The sequence below is a fragment of the Lactuca serriola genome, chromosome 8 (assembly GCF_051521515.1).
Source record: "Lactuca serriola cultivar US96UC23 chromosome 8, Lser_US96UC23_V15, whole genome shotgun sequence".
Classification (NCBI taxonomy): Eukaryota; Viridiplantae; Streptophyta; class Magnoliopsida; order Asterales; family Asteraceae; genus Lactuca; species Lactuca serriola.
Genome location: NC_136415.1, coordinates 87,539,295 through 87,559,915, shown reverse-complemented (window position 1 = coordinate 87,559,915; position 20,621 = coordinate 87,539,295). Strand labels below are relative to the sequence as shown.

General features: G+C 35.6%; 2 protein-coding genes across 2 annotated transcripts; one reads left to right on the top strand and one right to left on the bottom strand.

The window, feature by feature from the left end:
- The first annotated feature begins 11,073 nt into the window (after window positions 1–11,073).
- On the top strand, window positions 11,074–14,305 carry EMB1187 (Protein kinase superfamily protein). The gene is made up of 12 exons (XM_079012429.1): window positions 11,074–11,252; window positions 11,812–11,903; window positions 12,070–12,176; window positions 12,290–12,395; window positions 12,508–12,630; window positions 12,717–12,808; window positions 12,891–12,975; window positions 13,464–13,569; window positions 13,638–13,704; window positions 13,807–13,899; window positions 14,004–14,128; window positions 14,207–14,305. The coding sequence occupies exons 1-12, from the start codon at window positions 11,146–11,148 to the stop codon at window positions 14,226–14,228; spliced, it is 1,125 nt and encodes a 374-aa protein (XP_078868555.1). The 5' UTR covers window positions 11,074–11,145; the 3' UTR covers window positions 14,229–14,305.
- An 811-nt stretch (window positions 14,306–15,116) lies between these two features.
- LOC145065442 (F-box/kelch-repeat protein At1g55270-like) lies at window positions 15,117–17,564 on the bottom strand. Its single transcript, XM_079012428.1, has 3 exons — window positions 16,846–17,564; window positions 16,662–16,769; window positions 15,117–16,519 (listed from the first exon to the last, which is right to left on the bottom strand). Exons 2-3 carry the CDS (start codon window positions 16,686–16,688, stop codon window positions 15,269–15,271), a joined length of 1,278 nt encoding a protein of 425 aa, XP_078868554.1. The 5' UTR covers window positions 16,689–16,769; window positions 16,846–17,564; the 3' UTR covers window positions 15,117–15,268.
- Window positions 17,565–20,621: the final 3,057 nt, after the last annotated feature.

Below are 20,621 nucleotides of genomic sequence, written 5' to 3'. Positions count from 1 at the left end.
GAAAGCTTTTTGACCATGTAACGACGTCGCATCCCTTTAAGTAGTTCAAAAAAAAAAAAAAATTTCTTTTTTTCATTTTTTTTTTTGTTATCATGGGTTTGAGCCATAACACTCTACATCATAGATTCACATTCAAACCGGTCCGACCTAATTCTAAATGCGCCAAAAATCTAGTTTCATAAGGACCGATTTTGGTAAGATCAGCTCGGTTTAGCAATTCAATAACTTTCGTATATATCACTACCGCAATCGGGGTTAAAAAGCGGGTCATGTAACCTGCTCAAAGCAAACAAACGATTGCGGTCAATCATGAACTAACATTTTTTTTAATCTGTTTTCTTTAAAGATTAACGATTGTATAGTCGTGGGCACCGGTTTTTGGCATTTTGGCTATAAATATGAGTGGTTCACTTGGTTCAGTAGAATACGTGTTCTCTAATACTCAATTATCGATAAATTACATGTTATGGACTTTTTGTAAGACGGTTGAAAAAATCTTGTAAGATAGAAGAATTTCACTTAGACCATCTCTCTTAACACTGTTTTTTTACACTATACCGATAATTATAGTGTAAAATATAGTGTAAAACACTAAAGTTCTCCAACTAATTACATTATATTTAGCACTAAAAAGAATATTTTAGGTATATTGTTCTCTATTCAGTATTATATATAATGTTACACTAAAATTCAGCATTATATATAGTGTTAGGTATAATGTAAGATTGAAACATTATAATGTAATGCATAGTGTAAAAGTGGCTTTTCGGTGTAGGGTTTGAGATGCCCGTAAGTACTCCAGTGTCAAAAGTTCATGGCCAAAAATGTTAGGTTTTTCATAATACCAAAAATAGATGAAAGGTATTTGGAGGGTTTTTGTGCGCTTTAATAAAGATTTTTTTTTTTTGAACACTTATACTTTGTGTACAAATGTATCAAGGGCACGTATAAATAACTTATTGGGCATTGTGTAAATGACTTAATTAAATGGTGATATAAATATGTCTTTTGTTATCATTATTGGTATGCATATAAAATCATGATTCTTGTTAAAAAATATCTTTCTCTCCGTCCGTCTTCTCGATACTTTAAATATTCATTAAACTCGATGTACACTTTTTCATTCATAACAAATTTTGCATATTACCATTAATATCGTTTTTTGTTTGTAATATGTTTCAATTAAGCAAGTTTGTAAGACATTTTCTTAGATTTTTGCTCATAATTATTGGTTTGTGCAAACACTGGAATTGTATGTTTTTCATGCCAAGATTGTGTGGGCCATGTAAATTCCTTGACTTGTGAAAAAATTCCAACTCGTTATGTAATGATCGAATGTGCATTTGGTTGCTTTCATACAATAACAGTTTGAGGATCTATGAGATGATTGGATTGTTTAATCTTAGTAAACCTAATTAGCAAGTTTGAGGTTAATTAGTGCTTATTAATTAACTTAGCTATTTTCATGCAACTGTTATAGAATATTCATTATACTTAGAAGATCAAGATAGAAGGTTGCATACACACTTAAGGTGAGTACATTACCGTATAAGCATATGTCCCCTATATGACAATGTATTTTGAGTTTTCATATGTTTGAATTATTATATGTATACATTGGTTGAAATATTATTTGCATTATTTGTTGTATTTATTCTTCATTGCGTGCAAATGTTTGGAAAGAGTTGAAGTAGGTATGTTTTTAAAATGAACGTATAACGTTTTTAAGACGTTTTGAGAAAGATATAGTTTTATATATGGAGAAGTCTCTTAAGTATTTTTCAAAAAAAAAAAGAATTTTTGAGCTTTCAAATCATGATCATGTGTACTTATGCATTGGTTGAGATTTGATACTAGTATATTTCGAACATTGTTGAAAATCAGATATCCAAATTGTAACCTTAAAAAGCTCGTGAGTTTGAATTGTATTCTAGGTTGCCTTCACGAGTGAGATCTCTAAACATGTTTAGTTTTTTTTTTTGTCATCTTATTTATATTATTCGAGCTGCCATATGTCTCTTGGCGTACACCTTGAATATCTATTATGAGACATGGGACATTAACTTGCGAACTATATATGACTTAGGGTTGTGGGCATTTGTTCCATTTTGTAACACCTAGTTTTAGGATGTTTCTAATATCGGGATAGCGGGTTGTAAATGGATCGATTAAAGGTCTTGGGCTTCAAGGGAGTAGAGTTTAGACCCTATCGGATGTTGGTAATGTTGGATTAAGTGATTAACCTCGAATTGTGTTTTTGAAGCAAAATGGTAAAATGGGAAAAGTAATATCTCAGGCCTCTTGCATGGATTATGGTTTTATTTCATCATGTATTAAGTAAAAAGTAAATAGATAGGGTTATGGGGCTCATCAATACCTTATCGTACATAAAAAGATCGCCGAAAACAGAGTTGAAATGAAGAAGTTATGATTGTTTGAAGTTATAGTGGATATGGGTGAAAAACCGTCGCCATGAGGTGAGGAGCAAATCCTTACAACGTGATGAGTCATCACAAGGTGACAAGAAGATTGTTACTATAGGTGACCGTTGGGCAGCCCAAACCCATGAATTTTTGGGATTTTCTATAAATTTAAAGGGTGGTTATGTAATTTTAGAGTATTTTTCTATCCTTCATCATATTTAAAGCCTCGTGAAATAAACCCTAGCCTCCTTTTCACAACTTTGAGCCTCGTCTTTCCTCTTTCATAAATTTTTAAGCTTTTTGTGTTGCTTTTTATGCCTTTCAAAAGAAGGTGTTCTTGTTCCATGGATCCAGTAAGCAAGTTTCCTCGCCACTTTGGAGCATATATTTTGGACTCTTGTAAATACTCAAGTTCCAATCTTTATGAGTTGTGCTTCTAAATCTAGGCTTTTTGTGTATTTTCTCCATGTCTTGAAGAGTTGAGTGGATTCCATAAAGTTGGAAAGTTTATGGATCCTCGAGGTTCCTTTGAGGTTTAGTGTTCCACATCTGAGTTTTGGTTGGGTTTTGGCTCATGCATGAGATTTTTGACCTCATTTCCACTATTGTTATGATCAAGCTTGGAAAGACACGTATTGGACATACATGAATATAAACCAACGATTTTTATGACTCATTTGGTGTAAGAAAGGCTTTTGGTTGAGGTAAATGTGTGGCTTAATGGATTAAAGGCTTAATCCATTAAGTTGTCCAAAATAAGTTCCCACGACGTGGCGATATGATCACCATATCATGGCGTATAAGGTTCTCGCAACTGTTTTGTCCGTAGATTGCCATGTCGTGAAAAATAATGGGCCATAATGTGGTGGCCAACAAATTTGTCTTTTGGGTTGTTGACTTTTACCGTTGACCATTGACTTTGTTTGACTTTTGGTCAAACCTTGGTAGAACTGTGTGTTTAGCTAAGATCTAGTCTCGGTGTGGCGCTAGGTAGCTTGTATTAGCTGTTCTGATTGTTGAGGTTTGTTATTGAGCTTCTCCTAGTTAGCTCATGTGAGTTTTCTCATTATATTTTATACATGTGAGCACTACCCTGATCTGTTTATTGAGGCTGACTTTGAGGTTGAAGTCTGATTCTAGTGGGGAAGAATTGTAACATCCAGTTATCAGGTATTTTCATTTTAGTCACTAGCTTAGTTAAAAAGTTGTCATATTTGGCCCTTTATGACCAAAGCCTTGCATTCAGCCCATACATTGGGCGTACGTGAGGTACGCGCAACGTACATGATCAAACCACGAAATCGTGGGATGCATACTAGTATGCTAGGCGTACATATGGTACACGAGGTGTACTAGCACAGCTCCTAAGCCCTAAAATTTAGGGGTTTCTCCTTATTTAATCCACCTTATGCCTACTTTAGACATTTCTTATCAGCCTCCCTTCCATCTAAACCATAGATATCGAACCCTAGCCTTGTGAGCGAGGATCTTGGAGTCCTTTTGGTGATTTTGTGCATTCTTGTTAAGGAAGAAGGTCCTTGAAGAAGGTGGTGTTGCTTATAAGCTTGTAGATCTTGAAACTCCATCATCTTGTGCATCTTTTGGAGGTATAAAGTCTATACCTTGCTGATGTTCTTTCTAGATCTCCTTAGATGGGTTTTTATGAGCTTTTTCTCCTAAAGCTTGAACTTTTGTGAGTATAGAGTACTCCAAAGCATATTGGTTGTCCTTTTATATGTATTAGAGTGCTTAGATCCATAAAATGGTTGCTTGTCGTTTTCCTTGGCTCATGCATTAGTTAAGTGACTTAGAGTGTTGTAGAAGTTAGAGTTATGTGTATTGATCCCTATCTAACCATGAAGAGGCTTAAAGTCAGTGACTTTATAGATTAACAGGTTCAATGGAGGTCAAATCTATGTTTGGATTGCAAGTCTTAATGATTAAAACATTTGGGGTGATTTTGGGATCAAACGACATAAGCTCAACGTACTTTTGGCTACGCCAGCATAGCCAGGCTCGACCTTGACCCATTTGATTCTTTGAGTACACGACGCGTAGGAAGCATATGCCCAACGTATGCCTTGGGCGGTTGAGTTTTTGCTGACTTTTGACTTTGGTCAAGGATTTAGGGTTTTGGACCATGGAAGGGTCAAAATGGTATTTTTGTCCTCAAGGAGCGTAGTTGTGGGATTTGGACTTGTGAGTCGGGATAATGACCTTAATTGACTCAGGTTACTTGTTGTGTTTATTAGGCGGAATCTAGTTCTGATAGTTCGGGTGTGATATTTATCTATTATCAGTATCAGGTGAGTCTCCTCACTTTATTATTACTTGTGTGGTAGAATAGATGTAACACCCCGTTTATTTAAATAAATTAATAAATGTAAGTCCTGGACTTAGATGTGAAGAATTTTGAAAGTCGAGGGTTAAAAGTGTACGTTCGGGACTTTAAATTGAAGAGATTTGAAGGCTTAAGGGTTTATTGGTGATTTAGGGACCTATTATGAAAGAAATTTATGGGCTCAAGCAAGGTTCTAAATGGTGTGAGGCGTGGCGTGGCGGCAAGGCCAAGCCTCAAGCTTAACGAGCCATGGCGAACCATGACGTTTTTCAAGGCGTGATGTAAGGCGGCAATTTTGTATTAATTTAAAATTATATTACCACATAAATATAAATTTATATTAAATATAACTACTTTTTAGAAGTGTTAGATCAATAACTAATAACAAAAAGTTAACAAAAACCACAATACTTGTATCTTCGATTTGAAAAGACATAACAAAGAGCAAAAAACTATGTCTCAAACGAAAAAACACGCGTCATAACACGCCATAACGCGCCATAGCACGCCTTGCCACGCGCCACGCCTAACAGCAACGTTATGAAGCTTTTTGTAACGACGAATCCACGCCTCACGCCATGGCGCGCCTTTTAGAACACTGGGCTCAAGGCTTAAAAGGTAAGTTTTTGGATTCAATTGTAAAGATTTTTGAAGACAGGGTTAAAAGTGTAAAATATGAGCTTATTTTGAAAGATAAGTAGAAGGAGGGATCGAATCTGCCAATATGGGAAACTTATTTATGGGATCAGGGTATATAAGACCCTTCACCCGGTGACTCTAACCCTAGCTCATGAAGGCAACCGCCATCATCAGAGATCCTCCAGCAGCCACCCTCGCCTCACCTCTCTTCTAGCCGTCGCAATCTCCTAGCCGCCGTGAAGACGGAAACCGGTGAAGCCAAATCGCCGGACGTAGCGTATAGAGGGGGAAAAACCATGATGGTCGGTCGTATAAGCACCGTGGAGGCGCTGCTGCCGTTCTCGTTGAAGACCACCCCTGTCGTTGGACGTTCTCTTGTTGCGGTTGACACTATTTCCCGGTCATTGGCACCGCCGCTTTGGATTCTAATATCGCTGCTGCTGCTCGCCATCTATCGTAGTGAGTGCAGTTAGCCGCCGCCATCGCCTGTTCAACCACGAGGAGGTTGTTCCATCGCTTCTTTTCTTCCGACCACCATGAGTCGCCGCAAGGGTAGCTGTGATTGGAGTGCTTTCCCTTGCTCAGCTCGTCTCTGTGTGTGCGTGCCTGCTTGCTGTTGGCCGGAAAAGCGTGGGAACCACCATGGCAGCCCCATGGTGGCCATTACCTTCCTGCCGCCGTATAAGCCTCCTTCTGCCGCCTTCTGCCAGATCTTGACACCACCAATCGCTGCTACGAGATTGTGTTTGGGTGTGTATCTTAATATACCTGCTATGTTGGTTTTCATAAGGTTGTAGGTGGGTGTTTGGCTGGATAAAGCCATTGCCACCCTCTACCACCAGTGGTCACCACTAGAGTGGCAATGTGTGTGTGTTAGTTATTGTGTGTGTAATTTTGGATTAAAGCCTTGTAACTGTAATTGTATTTGGCAATAATAATAATGAAAATAATAGTAACCACCACCATAAGGTGGTGGCCGCCGCCGTGCGCCGACATTGACCACCACTACCCGAGGTGGTAGTGGGTGGTGCCCCACTAGCAAAACCCTAATGGGCTTAAGATTAATTTTGGGCCTATTGGGCCATGGTTGGGTGGAAACCCTAATTAGGGTTTAGAAAACCCTAATTGCAAGTATTTGGGCCTTGGACTTATTGGACCCACTTTTGGGCCATTTGAGATTAGATTGTGTATTAAGCCCAATTTCTCCATGTCAATTATCTAGTAGAGTAAAGGACTTAATGGATTAAGTCCTTAATGAGCTAATTGAGAAAATCCTAATATTTGAGAAATTATCAGGACACACACGATAATTATTTAATAAGTGAAATATTAAATAATAATCATTGGCAGAAATTAATCTAAGCAATAATGGACTTAATGGATTAAGTCCTTAGTGGGTTAAGCCCTTAATGGGCTAAGTGAGAAACACTTAACCTTAATTGTCATTTTATGTGAAACCCTAATGTCACATGGGCCTTGAGTTGGGCTTTTCATTTGGGTAATTGGTAATTGGGCCAATAATGGGCCATCCAAGAATGATTATGGACTAGAATATTTAGTTGGGCTTTAGGGTAAGGCCCTAATGAAGGATTGGTCCCAATTTGGAAAATTAGGCCATATGTTGGGCTTTGATCCCTAGTTGACTTTGGGCCTATGGTTTGGACCTTGGGCTTGGGTAAGCCAAGCTTGGGGTAATGTAGTAATTATCCAAAGTATGTAATTATAGTTATGTAGTGGAACCCAATTATTAATTGGGTGTTATTTTGATGTTGACAGATCGGGAATCTGTCATCTAGCAGCTGGGGTCGAGTCTGCGGGACTTCAGCAGTGTGGGATTGAGTCTGCGGGACTTTAGCAGTGTGAGGTGAGTTTCTTTCCAGTAGGAACGGGTCTATGGCTACAATGCTGACCCGTCTAGTTAGCAGTAGATCCGGACTTCGGTCTAATGCAGTAGTTTAGTGTGCTTGATGTCTTTGTGATTCAAACATGTCTTTGTGCTATGTGTTCCGGACTTCGGTCCGATGCAGTATGCAGTGTATGTGCTTATGCTAGTTGATATGTTATGCTCAGTCAGTTTCCGGACTTCGGTCCGATGTAGGGGGCAAGGCCCCAGTTAGTCCAGACTCCGGTCCGATGCAGTTAGTCGGACTTCGGTCCGATGCAGGGGGCAAGGCCCGGTTAGTCCGAACTTCGGTCCGATGCAGTTAGCCGGACTTCGGTCCAATGCAGGGGGCAAGGCCCCAGTTAGTCCGAACTTCAGTCCGATGCAGTTTCCGAACTTCGGTCCGATGCAGGGGGCAAGGCCCCAGTTAGTCCAGATTTTGGTACGATGCAGTGGGCAAGGCCCAATATGTGTTTATATGTTATTGTATGGTATGTGGTAGTTTGGGGGAGCTCACTAAGCTTTGTACTTACAGTTTTCAGTTTTGGTTTCAGGTACTCAGTTTTCAAAATAGGAGCTTGGGAAGATTGCAGTGCACACACCATTTGTTCAGCCTAGGACGTTTATACTCTGATATACTTAACAATTTTTATAATATTTTGAGATACATTGCTTATGATTTTATATGAAGTTTATTGACTATGGTTTTTATTGTTAAATTAAACGAAAATTTCAGACTGTGTTTTTGGGATGTTACAATAGATGTATCTGTGATGACCAGCTGGGTCTAGCTGTTATTATTGTGTTATATTGTTTATGTGTGACTATGACTTCGGGTAGTCTCCAGGGTTGCTGATAACCCACAAGGTTGTGTTGTTTGCCCACTGGGACTGCTGATAGTCTCAGGGTTGCTGATAACCTATAGCTGTTTATTTATTGTTGTGTTATATATGGTATTTTGGGGAATTCATTAAGTTTTGTGCTTACAATTGTGGATTATATGTGTTTCAGGTACTTTTAATGACCGTAGGAAGGTGAAGGTTTGACTGTACATACTCGCTGGGAGATTTGTTACTGGGCATTTTGTGGCACTTTGATATTTTGTGATGTTGATTTGTATATGATACTTTTGTTTTTTTCCGATGACTTGGTTTATGAACAATATTTTTGGCAATTCAAAAATAAAAAATTTGGGTTGAAATTTGAGGTGTTATCGCTTTTATGAGTTTTGGGTAACAAGTTCAATTTATATGTGTTTTTTCTCAACTTTATATACCAAAAAGTGACAAAGAATTCGATGGTTTATACAGATGGAAAAACGACATTAATTCGCTTTATACTTCAAGAAATCATAAGATTTGAAGGCAATGAATGTTTTATATCAGAACCAATAGACACACAAGGAAACCGACAAATTATATTGTCGATTAGTTGCGAATAATAAATCTAATTATTATTAATATGATTATCAAGTTTCGTCCAAAACAATATCAGTCCTTATCGATTATGTCTAATTTTAAGAAAGGTTGAAGAAGAGTGTCCTGTTATTGGACGAAAGTAAACGCAAGACAATAAGGTAAAATTGTTAAACTGACCTGTTAACGGCTGATCTTGAACGTGGAATAACTGTACGGATCAGACTTTTGTCTTTAAAGGTTTTTACTTCGCTTTTATCGGCTGAAGCAACAGAGTAAACCTCATAATTTAATGCAGATTTACCGAGTTTCCAACAACAATGGAAAATGATAAACACAAAGTGAATACTCAGAAAGGTGGAAGAAATCGCCAAGAGAGGGAGAGAGCTTCGAATTTTGTATGTGGAATACGGCTCCATCGGAGCTACATTTATAGGTGTCGAAACCCTAAAAGGCAGTAAAAGGTCCTTCATAGGCCGGCCCCTAGAAGCCCTGGGGCGACGCCTTGCTCTCCAAGCAAGCCGTCTTCTGAGCCTTCCAGAAGATTCCGTCACCTTATCCACAAAGTCAACGTTTGTCAATCATTTGCCCGGATTAGTCAAACTAAATTGACCCGAACTCACCAAAAATAAAAGCTCTTCAACTCCCAACAACCGATGCGTCGTGCGCCTAAATGGCACACTCACGACATCGGCTAATGCTAGGTTAGGCTAGGCGCACGTGTGGGTTTTGCCCATTACTTTGATCCACAAAAGCCTTTGAATGTCCATCAAGGGAAAAACGTTATAAACCCCCTAAATGTTTCTCCTCCACCAATATGTGATAGAGGAAACTTGCCAACTTGCAAAACTAAGTTAATAATTTTCAACAATGAAACCGAAGGGCAGTTTAAGAAACATGGGTTACAAATTGTTAGTGGGTTAAGTAGAGAATTAAGTAATGTCAAGAAAGCAGCAGGAATGGATTATGATGTTTTAAGTGGGAATCATGCAAAGCTTGAAATTTGTGCTTCATAAAATTTGATTACCAGATCATGAGAAGAAAAACATGGACAATGTCTCCCTACCAAAACTTATTCAAACTCCTACCAACGTCGTGTGGTATTTCTACTAATACAATTTAAAGTATAATAATATTTCAACCATCACAGTTTCATAATCTTAAAGATGAACTTTTCATTAATAGTTTAAAATTAAAACACTTATATGATACTGAACTCACTATATTAGAAAAATTAAAGAAAAGTTACTAACATTACTAACAATTCCTCCATGATTAAATGTTATAACTATATTGAGTCATCAATTTTTATTCCAATCTCTCAATTTGCACTCAAATTTGAGTTATCTCTCTCCATAAGCTTTATCACTAAAATAAATATTGTATATAATAGAAGTTGGGCCATCTTAGATCTAATCTTTTCATATTTGACAAGTTTGGTCCCTTTACTCTCTAATTTTTGACTTTGATATAAGTGTATCCAATTAACATTTATAACTTAATCATGCTAACTGTAACCCTAAAATATTAATATCGTAATAATTTAGGTCCAAATTATAGTTAATCAAGTTAAGTAAAAGTTATACCTTAATTTCTTTAATTGAAAAGATTGACCCCGACTATCTAATTTTTCATTTAACTTAAGATAACATTCCATAGCTATTTTAAGTTTTTAACCATATATATTGAAATTCTTACAAATTACGTCCAAAACTTAAATTTACTTATATTAGTTTCATTCTTTAATTTCCATCTTAGAGTTTTAACTTCACCTGTCACCTAAAAGTTAATTAAACAATAATTAAATTGCTTTTAAATTTTCTAAATTTGAAATCTTAAATCAATTATGTTTACTTAAGTTAATTGTTTTATTTAATTTAATTTCTCAAAAACTAATTATCTCATAAGGAATTTTAATCAAGGGTTAAATTTATAGCCCCAAATTATAGATGTACAAAAAAACTCATTTCAGAAAATGAGCTTAGGATTCAAGTTTTTTCTTAGTTCATAAAAAAACATGTTGGTGAAAATCTTGTAAACTAGAAGTTTGATCATATAGAAAACATAACTTGAAAAACTTTTGTAAAATTGGTCAAAAGTTTCATAAAATATTTCTTATTAGTAAATGTTATGTATCAGCAAAAAACAAGAGGATTTGAGAAGAGCTTTTCATAACAAGTTAAATTAAATACTTGATCTTTTTTAATAAAGATTAGAAAGATTAGACAACTCCATTTTGTTATTTAAGTTATCATCCCTTTGCTATTTTTGAGATAAATACTTTTAACCCTTGCTAAGATCAAGGAACATGCGTAAAACACTCCCAATTTTTATTAGTATTTTTTACTTATTTTAATATCTACTTAGCGTTTCCATTTAAAATAGTTCACAACTTCACATCACATACAAAATCAAAGAAGATTCGCAGCGAACGTTTTGAACGCCATGGATGTCTCCGGTGAAGCTCGGAATAACAGCAACCTCCAGATTCCGTATTCTTCTCTTACCGTTGACCACACCCTTCCTGTTCCGGATATGAAACCTAGTCTCGTGTATGCTCTTTTCGCTCTTTCAAATCTCCCTGTTCTTTTGGTTGATCTATGTAACATGATTTGAGATTAGTTTGCTCATGAAACGGATGAATTAAATCATTAAATCTTCTTCCTTTTTTTTGGATTAATAAGATGGATTCATTTAGTCGTATGACTGAATGATTTCTCCGGATTGAGTTAATTGAAAACCTACGTTTCAAATTCGCAGAACTACTTAATATGGTTTTATTACTACAAGGAGTATACTGGATCTGATGCTCGTTCCTAATTCTATTCTATCATTCTTACAGTAGTCGTTTGTCAATTTAGTTGTAAAATTTTTCTCACTTTTCAATGTTGAAATGAATCAGTGGAAACAAAATTATCTCGATTCATCCCATGCCTCCTTAAGTCGACTAAATTGACACTTTAATGTCTAACCATTGCTTGCTAAATGTGTAGATCATTTGTTGTTTGGTTATTTGTTTTCATGAAAAAAGTTGTTGTTTCTACTTCTTAATATGATTTCTTGAAATCATGTTGATCAACTTCCATGTGTTTCATGATTTGATGATGACAGAAAGCTTTGTAAGGACCTGTTCAAAAAATGGTCAAATTTGGATGAATCACATTTCTCTGCCCAAAGAGTAGCTGGTGGCATCACAAATCTCTGTAGGTATCTTTTATTTATTTGTTTTTGTTATTGATTTTTGCATCGCCTACACTTCAACCAATCAAAAAACTACATTTTTTTGTTATAGCTCAAAGACTAAAAGATAAAGACACATCAGTTTTTGTATTCTTTTTATATCATAGCCTCTGGAATTTGCTATTGTAGTGCTCAAAGTATCAGTAGAGGAACAAGATGGGAATATTGTGCATGTAACAGTTAGACTCTATGGTCCAAACACAGAGTATGTCATTGATAGGGAAAGAGAACTAAAGGTTAGAAAGAAAGATAATACATATCTTTTTGCTTGTGAATAATTTGTTATATTATTGATTATAGCTGATGATATGTTTGTTTCCACTTTGTATTTTGTTATCCTTTTGTATAGGCCATTCATTATCTCTCAGCTGCAGGATTTGGCGCCAAGTTACTAGGGGTATTTGGGAATGGAATGGTGCAATCTTTTATACATGCAAGAACATTAGAACCATTAGGTAAGTAACAAATTTGATAAAAAAAAAAGAAAATGAAACATTGTTGTATTAATTAGTTAAAAGATGGAAAATTGTTAGATTTGATATTCAATGTGATTGTTATGTTCTACAGACTTGAGAAAGCCAAAATTAGCAGCTGAAATTGCAAAGCAACTTAATAGGTTTCATCAAGTAGACATTCCAGGATCTAAGGAACCTCAGCTTTGGATTGACATCTCCAAATTTTTTGAAAGAGGTGATTTTTTAATTTTGACTTTTTAATTTAACCCTTTTGAGTTATATAAAAACAAATGATGAAAGTTTAAGTTCTGTTGATGGCAGCATCCAGTCTTACTTTTGATGATCATGAGAAGCAAAAGAGATACAGTACAATTTCATTTAAGGAAGTCCATACAGAAATTATCAAACTCAAGGTAATTTTTTTTATAAATAAAATAGGGTAGTTAATTAAGCTTCTTGAAAATTTGAAAGAAACATAGTTTATTTATGAGACAGGAATTGACAGGTCATCTTAATGCTCCTGTTGTGTTTTCTCATAATGACTTGCTTTCTGGAAATCTGATGCTGAATGAAGACGAAGGTATCTTTCTACCCAAATATTTTTTACTTTTTAAACTTATTAATTTAAATCACAACATAAACTCAACCAGACAAATTTGATGATGAGGGCATTCACGTCTTTTTCACAAACAAAATATCGAGAGCGAGTCCTTGCCCATCTTGTTCCACCTTTTTGGACGCGACGAAAATAATTCAATTTTTATCTCACTGACATCAATCTCAGTCTCAATCAAATGCATGACAAACAAAGTACAAAACTGTCTTGTGTTACAGGACAATACAACACAAAACAAGTTGTACTGTGTTTGACATGCACTGGATTGTGACAGAGACCGGTGTCAGTGAGATAAAAATTGAATTATTTTTGTCCCGTCCAAAAAGGTGGAACAAGATGGACAAAGACTCGCTCTCGATATTTCGTTTGTGAAAAAGACGTGAATACCCTTATTTATATATATGATATATATCTAATGGGTGTTTTTTTTTTGATATGTGGTATTGGAGCAGAGAAACTGTACATAATAGATTTTGAATATGGATCGTATAGTTACAGAGGGTTTGACATTGGGAACCACTTCAATGAATATGCGGGCTATGATTGTGACTACACTTTGTAAGCTTGTTTTTACGAAAGCTTTAAATTTATGAATTTATTTAACATTTGTTATGATGATGATGTAGGTACCCAAATAAGGATGAACAATATCATTTCTTCAGGCATTACTTGCAATCCGAAAGAGCTGATAAGGTAACCATGCAAACTATATATGATAACCCCAGACACAGTATCATCTGTCATTGTCATTGTCACTGTCACTGTCACTGTCACTGTCACTGTATATGTATACAGGTGTCAGAGAAGGATTTGGAGGCGCTTTATGTTGAAACCAGCTGTTACATGTTGGCTTCACATTTGTACTGGGCTCTATGGGCTCTCATCCAGGTATACATATAGACATTTTTTTTTTTTTTTTTTTTTTTTTTAATATTTTGAAGAAAGAATGTGGGAATTCATTTTGTTGATGGGTTGATTTTATTGAAAAACAGGCAAAAATGTCGCCTATTGATTTCGATTATCTTGGTTATTTCTTTCTGAGATATAATGAATATAAAAAGCAGAAAGACACGTGCCTTTCTCTGGGTAGGTCTTACCTTTCTGAATCCAAGACTAGGTAAATTTCAGAGTTTTTTTTTTTTTTTTTTGATGATGATGATGATGTTGTAATTTGTGTTTACTTGGATGAGTTAAGAGGAAGGAGTGAGGACAATTGATTGTTTTAGAAGAACAGAGAAAGCTGGTGGACATTTGTAATTTATTATAGTTTTATTTTTCAAAATAGCTTTTTTAATTCTATTTTTTTTTAACTTGTACTTTCAAGCACAGGTTTTTTTTTAACTCTATTTTTTTTTTCCGAAGCTAAAAGCTCCTAATTTTTTTCATAAACTCGTTAACATCCCTATAATCTAAATGAAGCATTTTGGTTTGCATTTTATAAAACTGCTTGAACTAATAAACTACCTTAATTTCATAACAAATTATAGCATGAAAAATTCGAAAAACATTCAAACGTGATATAAAGACTATATCCAACAAACACATCTTAATTAAAAACATCAACGAAATTAGTATCTAACATTTTTTTTTAAAGTTAAGAGTGTTAGACTATCAGTTTTCCAAGATATTTACGGACTCACACCTCTCATTAGATGCAAATCTAACATCAACTATCCAATTTTGAAATTGCCTCGCAACCTAACTAGCAACCTAACTAATTAATGTATCAAAAGTCATTATATTATTTTGGTATGCCATTTTTTTTACCTAACGTAGTGTGAATAAACTTAACTGCATATTTTATTATTTTATAGTTGAACAACCCAAATGAAGCTTTTCCAATTAGTTTCTCATCTACAACTTTTATTGCATGGAGCACAACCCATTATGTATATTTATATTTAGTTTGATAATTGTAACCTTTGATGACAAGGCTGTTTCTCTGTTTTTCCCATAGTTACAATTTTATTCCATACCAAATCCAATGCATATCAAATACATTAAAACATAGTTAAATAGAGTAGTAACATTGTGATGTCTTGAGTCTTGTGTATCCAATGTAAGTCAAATATTGAGTAACATTGTTCTATCTTAGACAATCTTGATGAGCAAAAGAGGAAATATACTCCAAAATTTCGGTTAAAAAAAATAAAAGCATTCAAGTGTGTATAATATATATAAGTTCTTGCACCCCAAAAAAAACATCTAAAACAACCTAAAAAACCATCATATAACCGCCATTGTTGACCTTCAAACCTCACGCTTGAAGAACCTGACAATGAACAATATGACTCTTCAGGCGGTTCCTTCCGGCAAGACTAGACCACAGATTCGACACCAAAGTCTTAAACTGCCCTTTTCCGGCGAGTGTCTCCCACAAATGCTCAGCCTCCGCCGCCCCTCCTCCACCATCAACATCCACCAAAGATATACTCATATTATTCCTTATAATACAAAGTTTCCCATTAAGCGGCACCAACGCCGCCGCCTCTAAACCCTTGGAATTCCCCATATGCATTTTGCTATCGATATGTTTACTCCATGAATCCGTTTCCTCATCATAAACCCTAACTTTACACCCATCTTTACACCCCAAAGCATAAAGCTTCCCCTTCAAACAAGTGCTAGGGTTCCGCCACCCTGCCACCATTCCGTCGTGAACATGTCTCCACACGTTGGTTTCCGGTTCATACATCTCCGATACCACCCGTTGGTGTGACCCAAGCCCCTTCAAGAACCACCTCCCGCCGTACACCACCCCGATGAAAGGAACCATCGCGGTGCTCATGTCCGCCACAAAACACCACCGGTTCTTGCTCGGATCATAAACCTCGACTGACCTTAACGACCGGTGGACACCTTCGTTTTCGCCGCCGGCGACGTATAAACAGTTGTTTATTACACAAGACCCGAAAAAATGTCGACGCCGGAGCATATCGGGAGCTCGATGCCATTTATTAGTCCGGGCACTGTAATACACTACTCGTCTCATCGACCCTTTGATCGGATCCTTTCCGCCGAATAAATAAAGGTGGCATCCGCTCAAAACGCCGCAACCAAAACCTTCGGCTTCGGAGTATTCTTTGGGGACAGGTGGCAGCGGTTGCCAGAGGTGGTTCATGGGGTCGAATCCATGCCATGTCATCTTCCGATCTTTGTCTCTTTTCATTACGTAAACCCATTCTTCGGCGATTTCGAGGTTTTTCCGGAGAGAGTAGAAGAAGTTTCCGGCGAGAAGACGGTACCATCTTTTGCAGACTAGGCGGAGCTTGCGGTGGTCGATTCTTGGGACGCGGATTAAACAGGCGATGGCGAGGTCGTCGGGCAGTCCGGGCAGGAGTGGGGATTGGTTGCGGGTTCTGTCGCGTGGTGGTTTTTGTCTGGTTGGGTGGATTGATGATTTGATGTCCGGCTGGAGACATAGCTTTGAACCGGGGACGAATCTTTTTGCTCCGGCGACGGTTTTCAGGCCGACGTCTACTCTACATAAACAAGCTGTTGTATCCACCTGTGAAAAACATGTTGAGCATTCTACATTGATTTTTTTTATTTAATCTTTAAATAATGAAAGATTATAGAAAAAGATCAAGAATTTATATTTTTAATTTGTAATTAATGAATGATTATAGAAAAAAAGATGAAGAGTTTACCAAAGGAGGCTGAATCCCTCTTTCCATTCTTGAAATTCCGGCGACTATATCAAGATTTCATGATTCATCATCGTCTCCAATGGTAAGCTTCAAAAGAAAGTATCGATCCTACCACATTTTCAGATGAACCCAGATTCAAGATTCGGTTTTTTTGAAGATTTTAGTTAATTTCAAGAACATTTACCTAAATCGTTTGCGCTGATAACATAGATTGGACCCTGTTGAGATTAGGGTTCCTTCAAATTAAAGATTCAAATCGAGATTATGATTCAAGAAGCGAAGCACCCACAATTTGAATTTGAAACCCGATTGAAGATTGAAGATAAAGAAAAGAGCAATACATTCAAAAGGCATAAACTTTTAAAAACAGTCAACAAAGTTGATAAAAAAGCATCAACTCAACCTCAGATCTCCACATACAAAATCGAAAACCCAGAAATTGTAGAGAGAAAAAATCGAAACCCCATGAAGCAAAACCTAAGAAACTTTGAAGAAACTCAAAGAACGATAATTTTGACCTAAAACCCCCAAAATGCAAGACAGCAAGAAATGGTGGAAAAAAGAAAAGCAAAATGGAGACTCCTTTTTACTGTTTTCTCACCATTAAAGTCCTGAGTGGAGAAGAGGGCCCATAGGAGAGAGCTTGAATACAAGCAGAAGAGTGTTGTGTTCTAGATGAACCCAAAAAGAGTGCGTCAAAAACAAACCTAAACCATTATGCGAAAGAGATAGATTTGTGAGTGTGTGAGTGTGCATATGGAAGAAGAAGATGATGATGATAGTAATGGTAATGGTGGCCTCTCAAATTAACTTAAAATAAAGGGAATCAGTCAGCATTTGTTAGAAAGTTGCAGCCTTGTTTTGGTGTTTTTCATTTAGTGTTTAGTATAGAGAGAGATTTGTAGGGTTGTGTTGGAGAGAGAGAGAGAGAGAGAGAGAGGAGTGTTTTTTAAGCTTATTTTACTCTATTTTTTAATGTATTGGAAGTACAAAGTGTGAATAAATGTTTTTTACATTAGTTTAGTAACTTTTAATACCGTTCAAGCATTTTATGTCAAAAACTAAGTTATGATTTTATAATGGGAAAATAATTTATGAGGATAATTAATTTTAGTTTTTATTTATTTTTAGTTACTTTTATATATTATTTACTATTTAACTTGTCTTGTCTATCTTGTTTAAAAAATATCATTATAACATATTCTTTAAGGTTTCTAGTGATTGTCTTCGCCGACAACTCCGATTATTTTCTCCGACGAGTTTCTGGTCAAACCTAAATATCTCAGCAAGTTCTTGGCCAATATTGAAAATTTCTTGAACATTACCAAATCAGATGTGTGTTAGAATACATACAAGAAATCCAGAACATATACAACAAATCTAGAACACATTCAGTTTTAGATTTCTCGCACACAAATCGATTTCCATGATTATTACCTTTGTATCATGGAGACATGAAGAGGTTCCCATTGGTTTTCGATTTTTCACATATAAATCGATTTCCAGAACATCCCTTATAAACGAAATCAGGAAACTCATTTGGATTTAGGGTTCAAATTTCCAATTATTGTTTGATTATGATTTAGGGTTTTGTTGGATGATGGACACAATGAAGATCAACATAGTTTATGGGTTTGTTAGATGATGAACATGATGAAGATGCTCAACATATTTGGGTTTCTTAGATTTGCCACACATATATACACTTGCTAATTTTTCAGATTCAATTTCAGAGACACACCTTCTTGTCCTTCAATTTGATTTCATACCCACCTGCTAGTTTTTCATATTTGATTTCACTCCATGGATGAAATCGATTTGGAGTGTTCGTGTCTTTCAAGGCTCAGAAATCTGAAAAATGGATGAACTTCGATTTTTGGGTTTAAAGTTGCATGCCTACATCCATGGTAGATTTTTTACTACCAAGAAATCACTAAAAAACTCATCTTGATTGGAGACTTGCCAGAGATGCCAAAATTGTCGAAAACCTACAATATGATAACTTGTGAACACCTATAACAAATTAAATTGTAAATTATGTACAAAAAAATTAACTAAATGTTAACAAAAAAAAAGTTCATTACCCTTCTAAGTCATATTCCCTTTTATTATATATTATTTATTATGTTTAAAATTAAAAGAAAACATTAAAATGTGTTAAAATAAACAATTATTTTGATTATAATTGTGATCTTGAGAGCATAGTTCACTATGATATTATATAACATTATTTACTGCAAGACCGTAACAAGTTAATCATGTGTTTTAAAAAAATCAATTTTATCCATAATTTAAGAAATTGATCATTATATCCACAAAAGTTAGTGTGATTAAAAAATTGACGGTACCAACCGAGCCAATACCATATAGGTTTTTCGGGTCGGTATTCGGTTTTCCTAATTCATGAATTTTATTCTTGAGACTGTCGGGTCTAACACCAGTCGATTCGGGTAAAAATCGGATCCGTACTGAAATTTATGTTTATATTTTACTACATTTCCTTGACTTTGAATAATCATGACTCTGTCATATAAACTTGGATTTAACTGATTCTTCTTCTTACACTTTTTTTTTTATCTATTTTGACTATATGTTAGGCTCAAGACATAAACTAATTTGGATAAGTATGGCCTAAGTTACATAGCCTTAAACATCGATACTTGAAAACTTAAATTTTCCAGACTTAAATACATTTTCTTTTTCTTACCAGGCATGTACATACTTTTTTCTCAATTTTAAACACTCGCAACAATCTCATGACTCGGAGTAGCCTGATTCTTCCTCTTACATCTTCTTCTTCGTTTGGGCTACATGTTAGGCTCAACAATCTACTGATTTGGATAAGTATATTAAGAGCTACATAGCCCTAAACATGGGTACTTGAAAACTTAAACTCTTTCAGACTTAGTCATTTTTTCTTACCATACTTGTGTGGAATTTTTCCTCAAATTTGAATACTCATAATGCTCTCATATGAACTCAAATTGGGATTTTTTTTTCGTGTGTTCTTTTTTGTCTTACCTTCATCTCATAATAAAAAAAACATCTTGTTTTATTGTACTTAAGCTCGAGTTATGTAGCCTTAAACATGAGATTTTTCACATGAAAACTAGTTTTAGAATGTGATTGGTACCAAAGTATCATTACCTATACTGAAACTGAACCGTGAAACCCAAAGTACACAAAAATCCACCGATCAACCAAACTTTTTCCCATTCCAAACTAAATACTTTGAATGTCAGAATAGTACCTGAAAAATCAAATATTCAGAGTGCCCAAAAACTCATCTTAAATGGAAATAAACGAACTATCCTCACTTCAACCTTCTTACGAAGTTCCGAAAAATTACCACTCAAATGGCCCAAGTCCTCACACAAAATAATATACACCTTTACTCTTTTACAAATTTCCCTTAGTAAGCTCCCATATAATTTGAAAGCTCACGAATTTTCCATTTTCTCTATGACTCATAGCCTGCCCAATCCATGTTTAGCAAACAAGCCTTGACTAGTATCTTTATCGATGGAATCATCACTAATAAACACATCTACATCTTCAAATCTATAACGAGGATGTCATATTCACATCAAATAGTGTAATGGTCTTACGAGGATAAATGTAACGCCCAATTTTTTTGTACTAAGTACACCCCAAAATTTATTTATTTACAACTTTATAAAACACTTTCGTGTACATTAGTACACTGCAATACAAGGAGTTATCATCATATTCGTATTGACATCAAGTATACGTTCTGAATCGGTCGCTACAACAACCTAATATGAGACAAAACAACAACATAATGTCGTAAGTCAAAATCTTAGTGAATAAAAACTACAATAACATAACATCATATAACATAACTATACAAAAACTAAACTGGGTCTATTTCACCCCCCTTTAGTCTCTTTTAACCGGTACTTTGTCTATTTCATCACATTCGGTCTCTTTCAACCGGTA

Bases quoted from the DNA above. Each gene is read 5' to 3' on its own strand.
- EMB1187 (XM_079012429.1), top strand. From the start codon at position 11,146: ATGGATGTCTCCGGTGAAGCTCGGAATAACAGCAACCTCCAGATTCCG. The intron at 12,177-12,289 runs GTTAGAAAGAAA...CCTTTTGTATAG, and splicing joins ATAGGGAAAGAGAACTAAAG to GCCATTCATTATCTCTCAGC. The intron at 14,129-14,206 runs GTAAATTTCAGA...GGATGAGTTAAG, and splicing joins CTTTCTGAATCCAAGACTAG to AGGAAGGAGTGAGGACAATT.
- LOC145065442 (XM_079012428.1), bottom strand. From the start codon at position 16,688: ATGGAAAGAGGGATTCAGCCTCCTTTG. The intron at 16,520-16,661 runs GTAAACTCTTCA...TGTTTTTCACAG, and splicing joins GAGGGATTCAGCCTCCTTTG to GTGGATACAACAGCTTGTTT.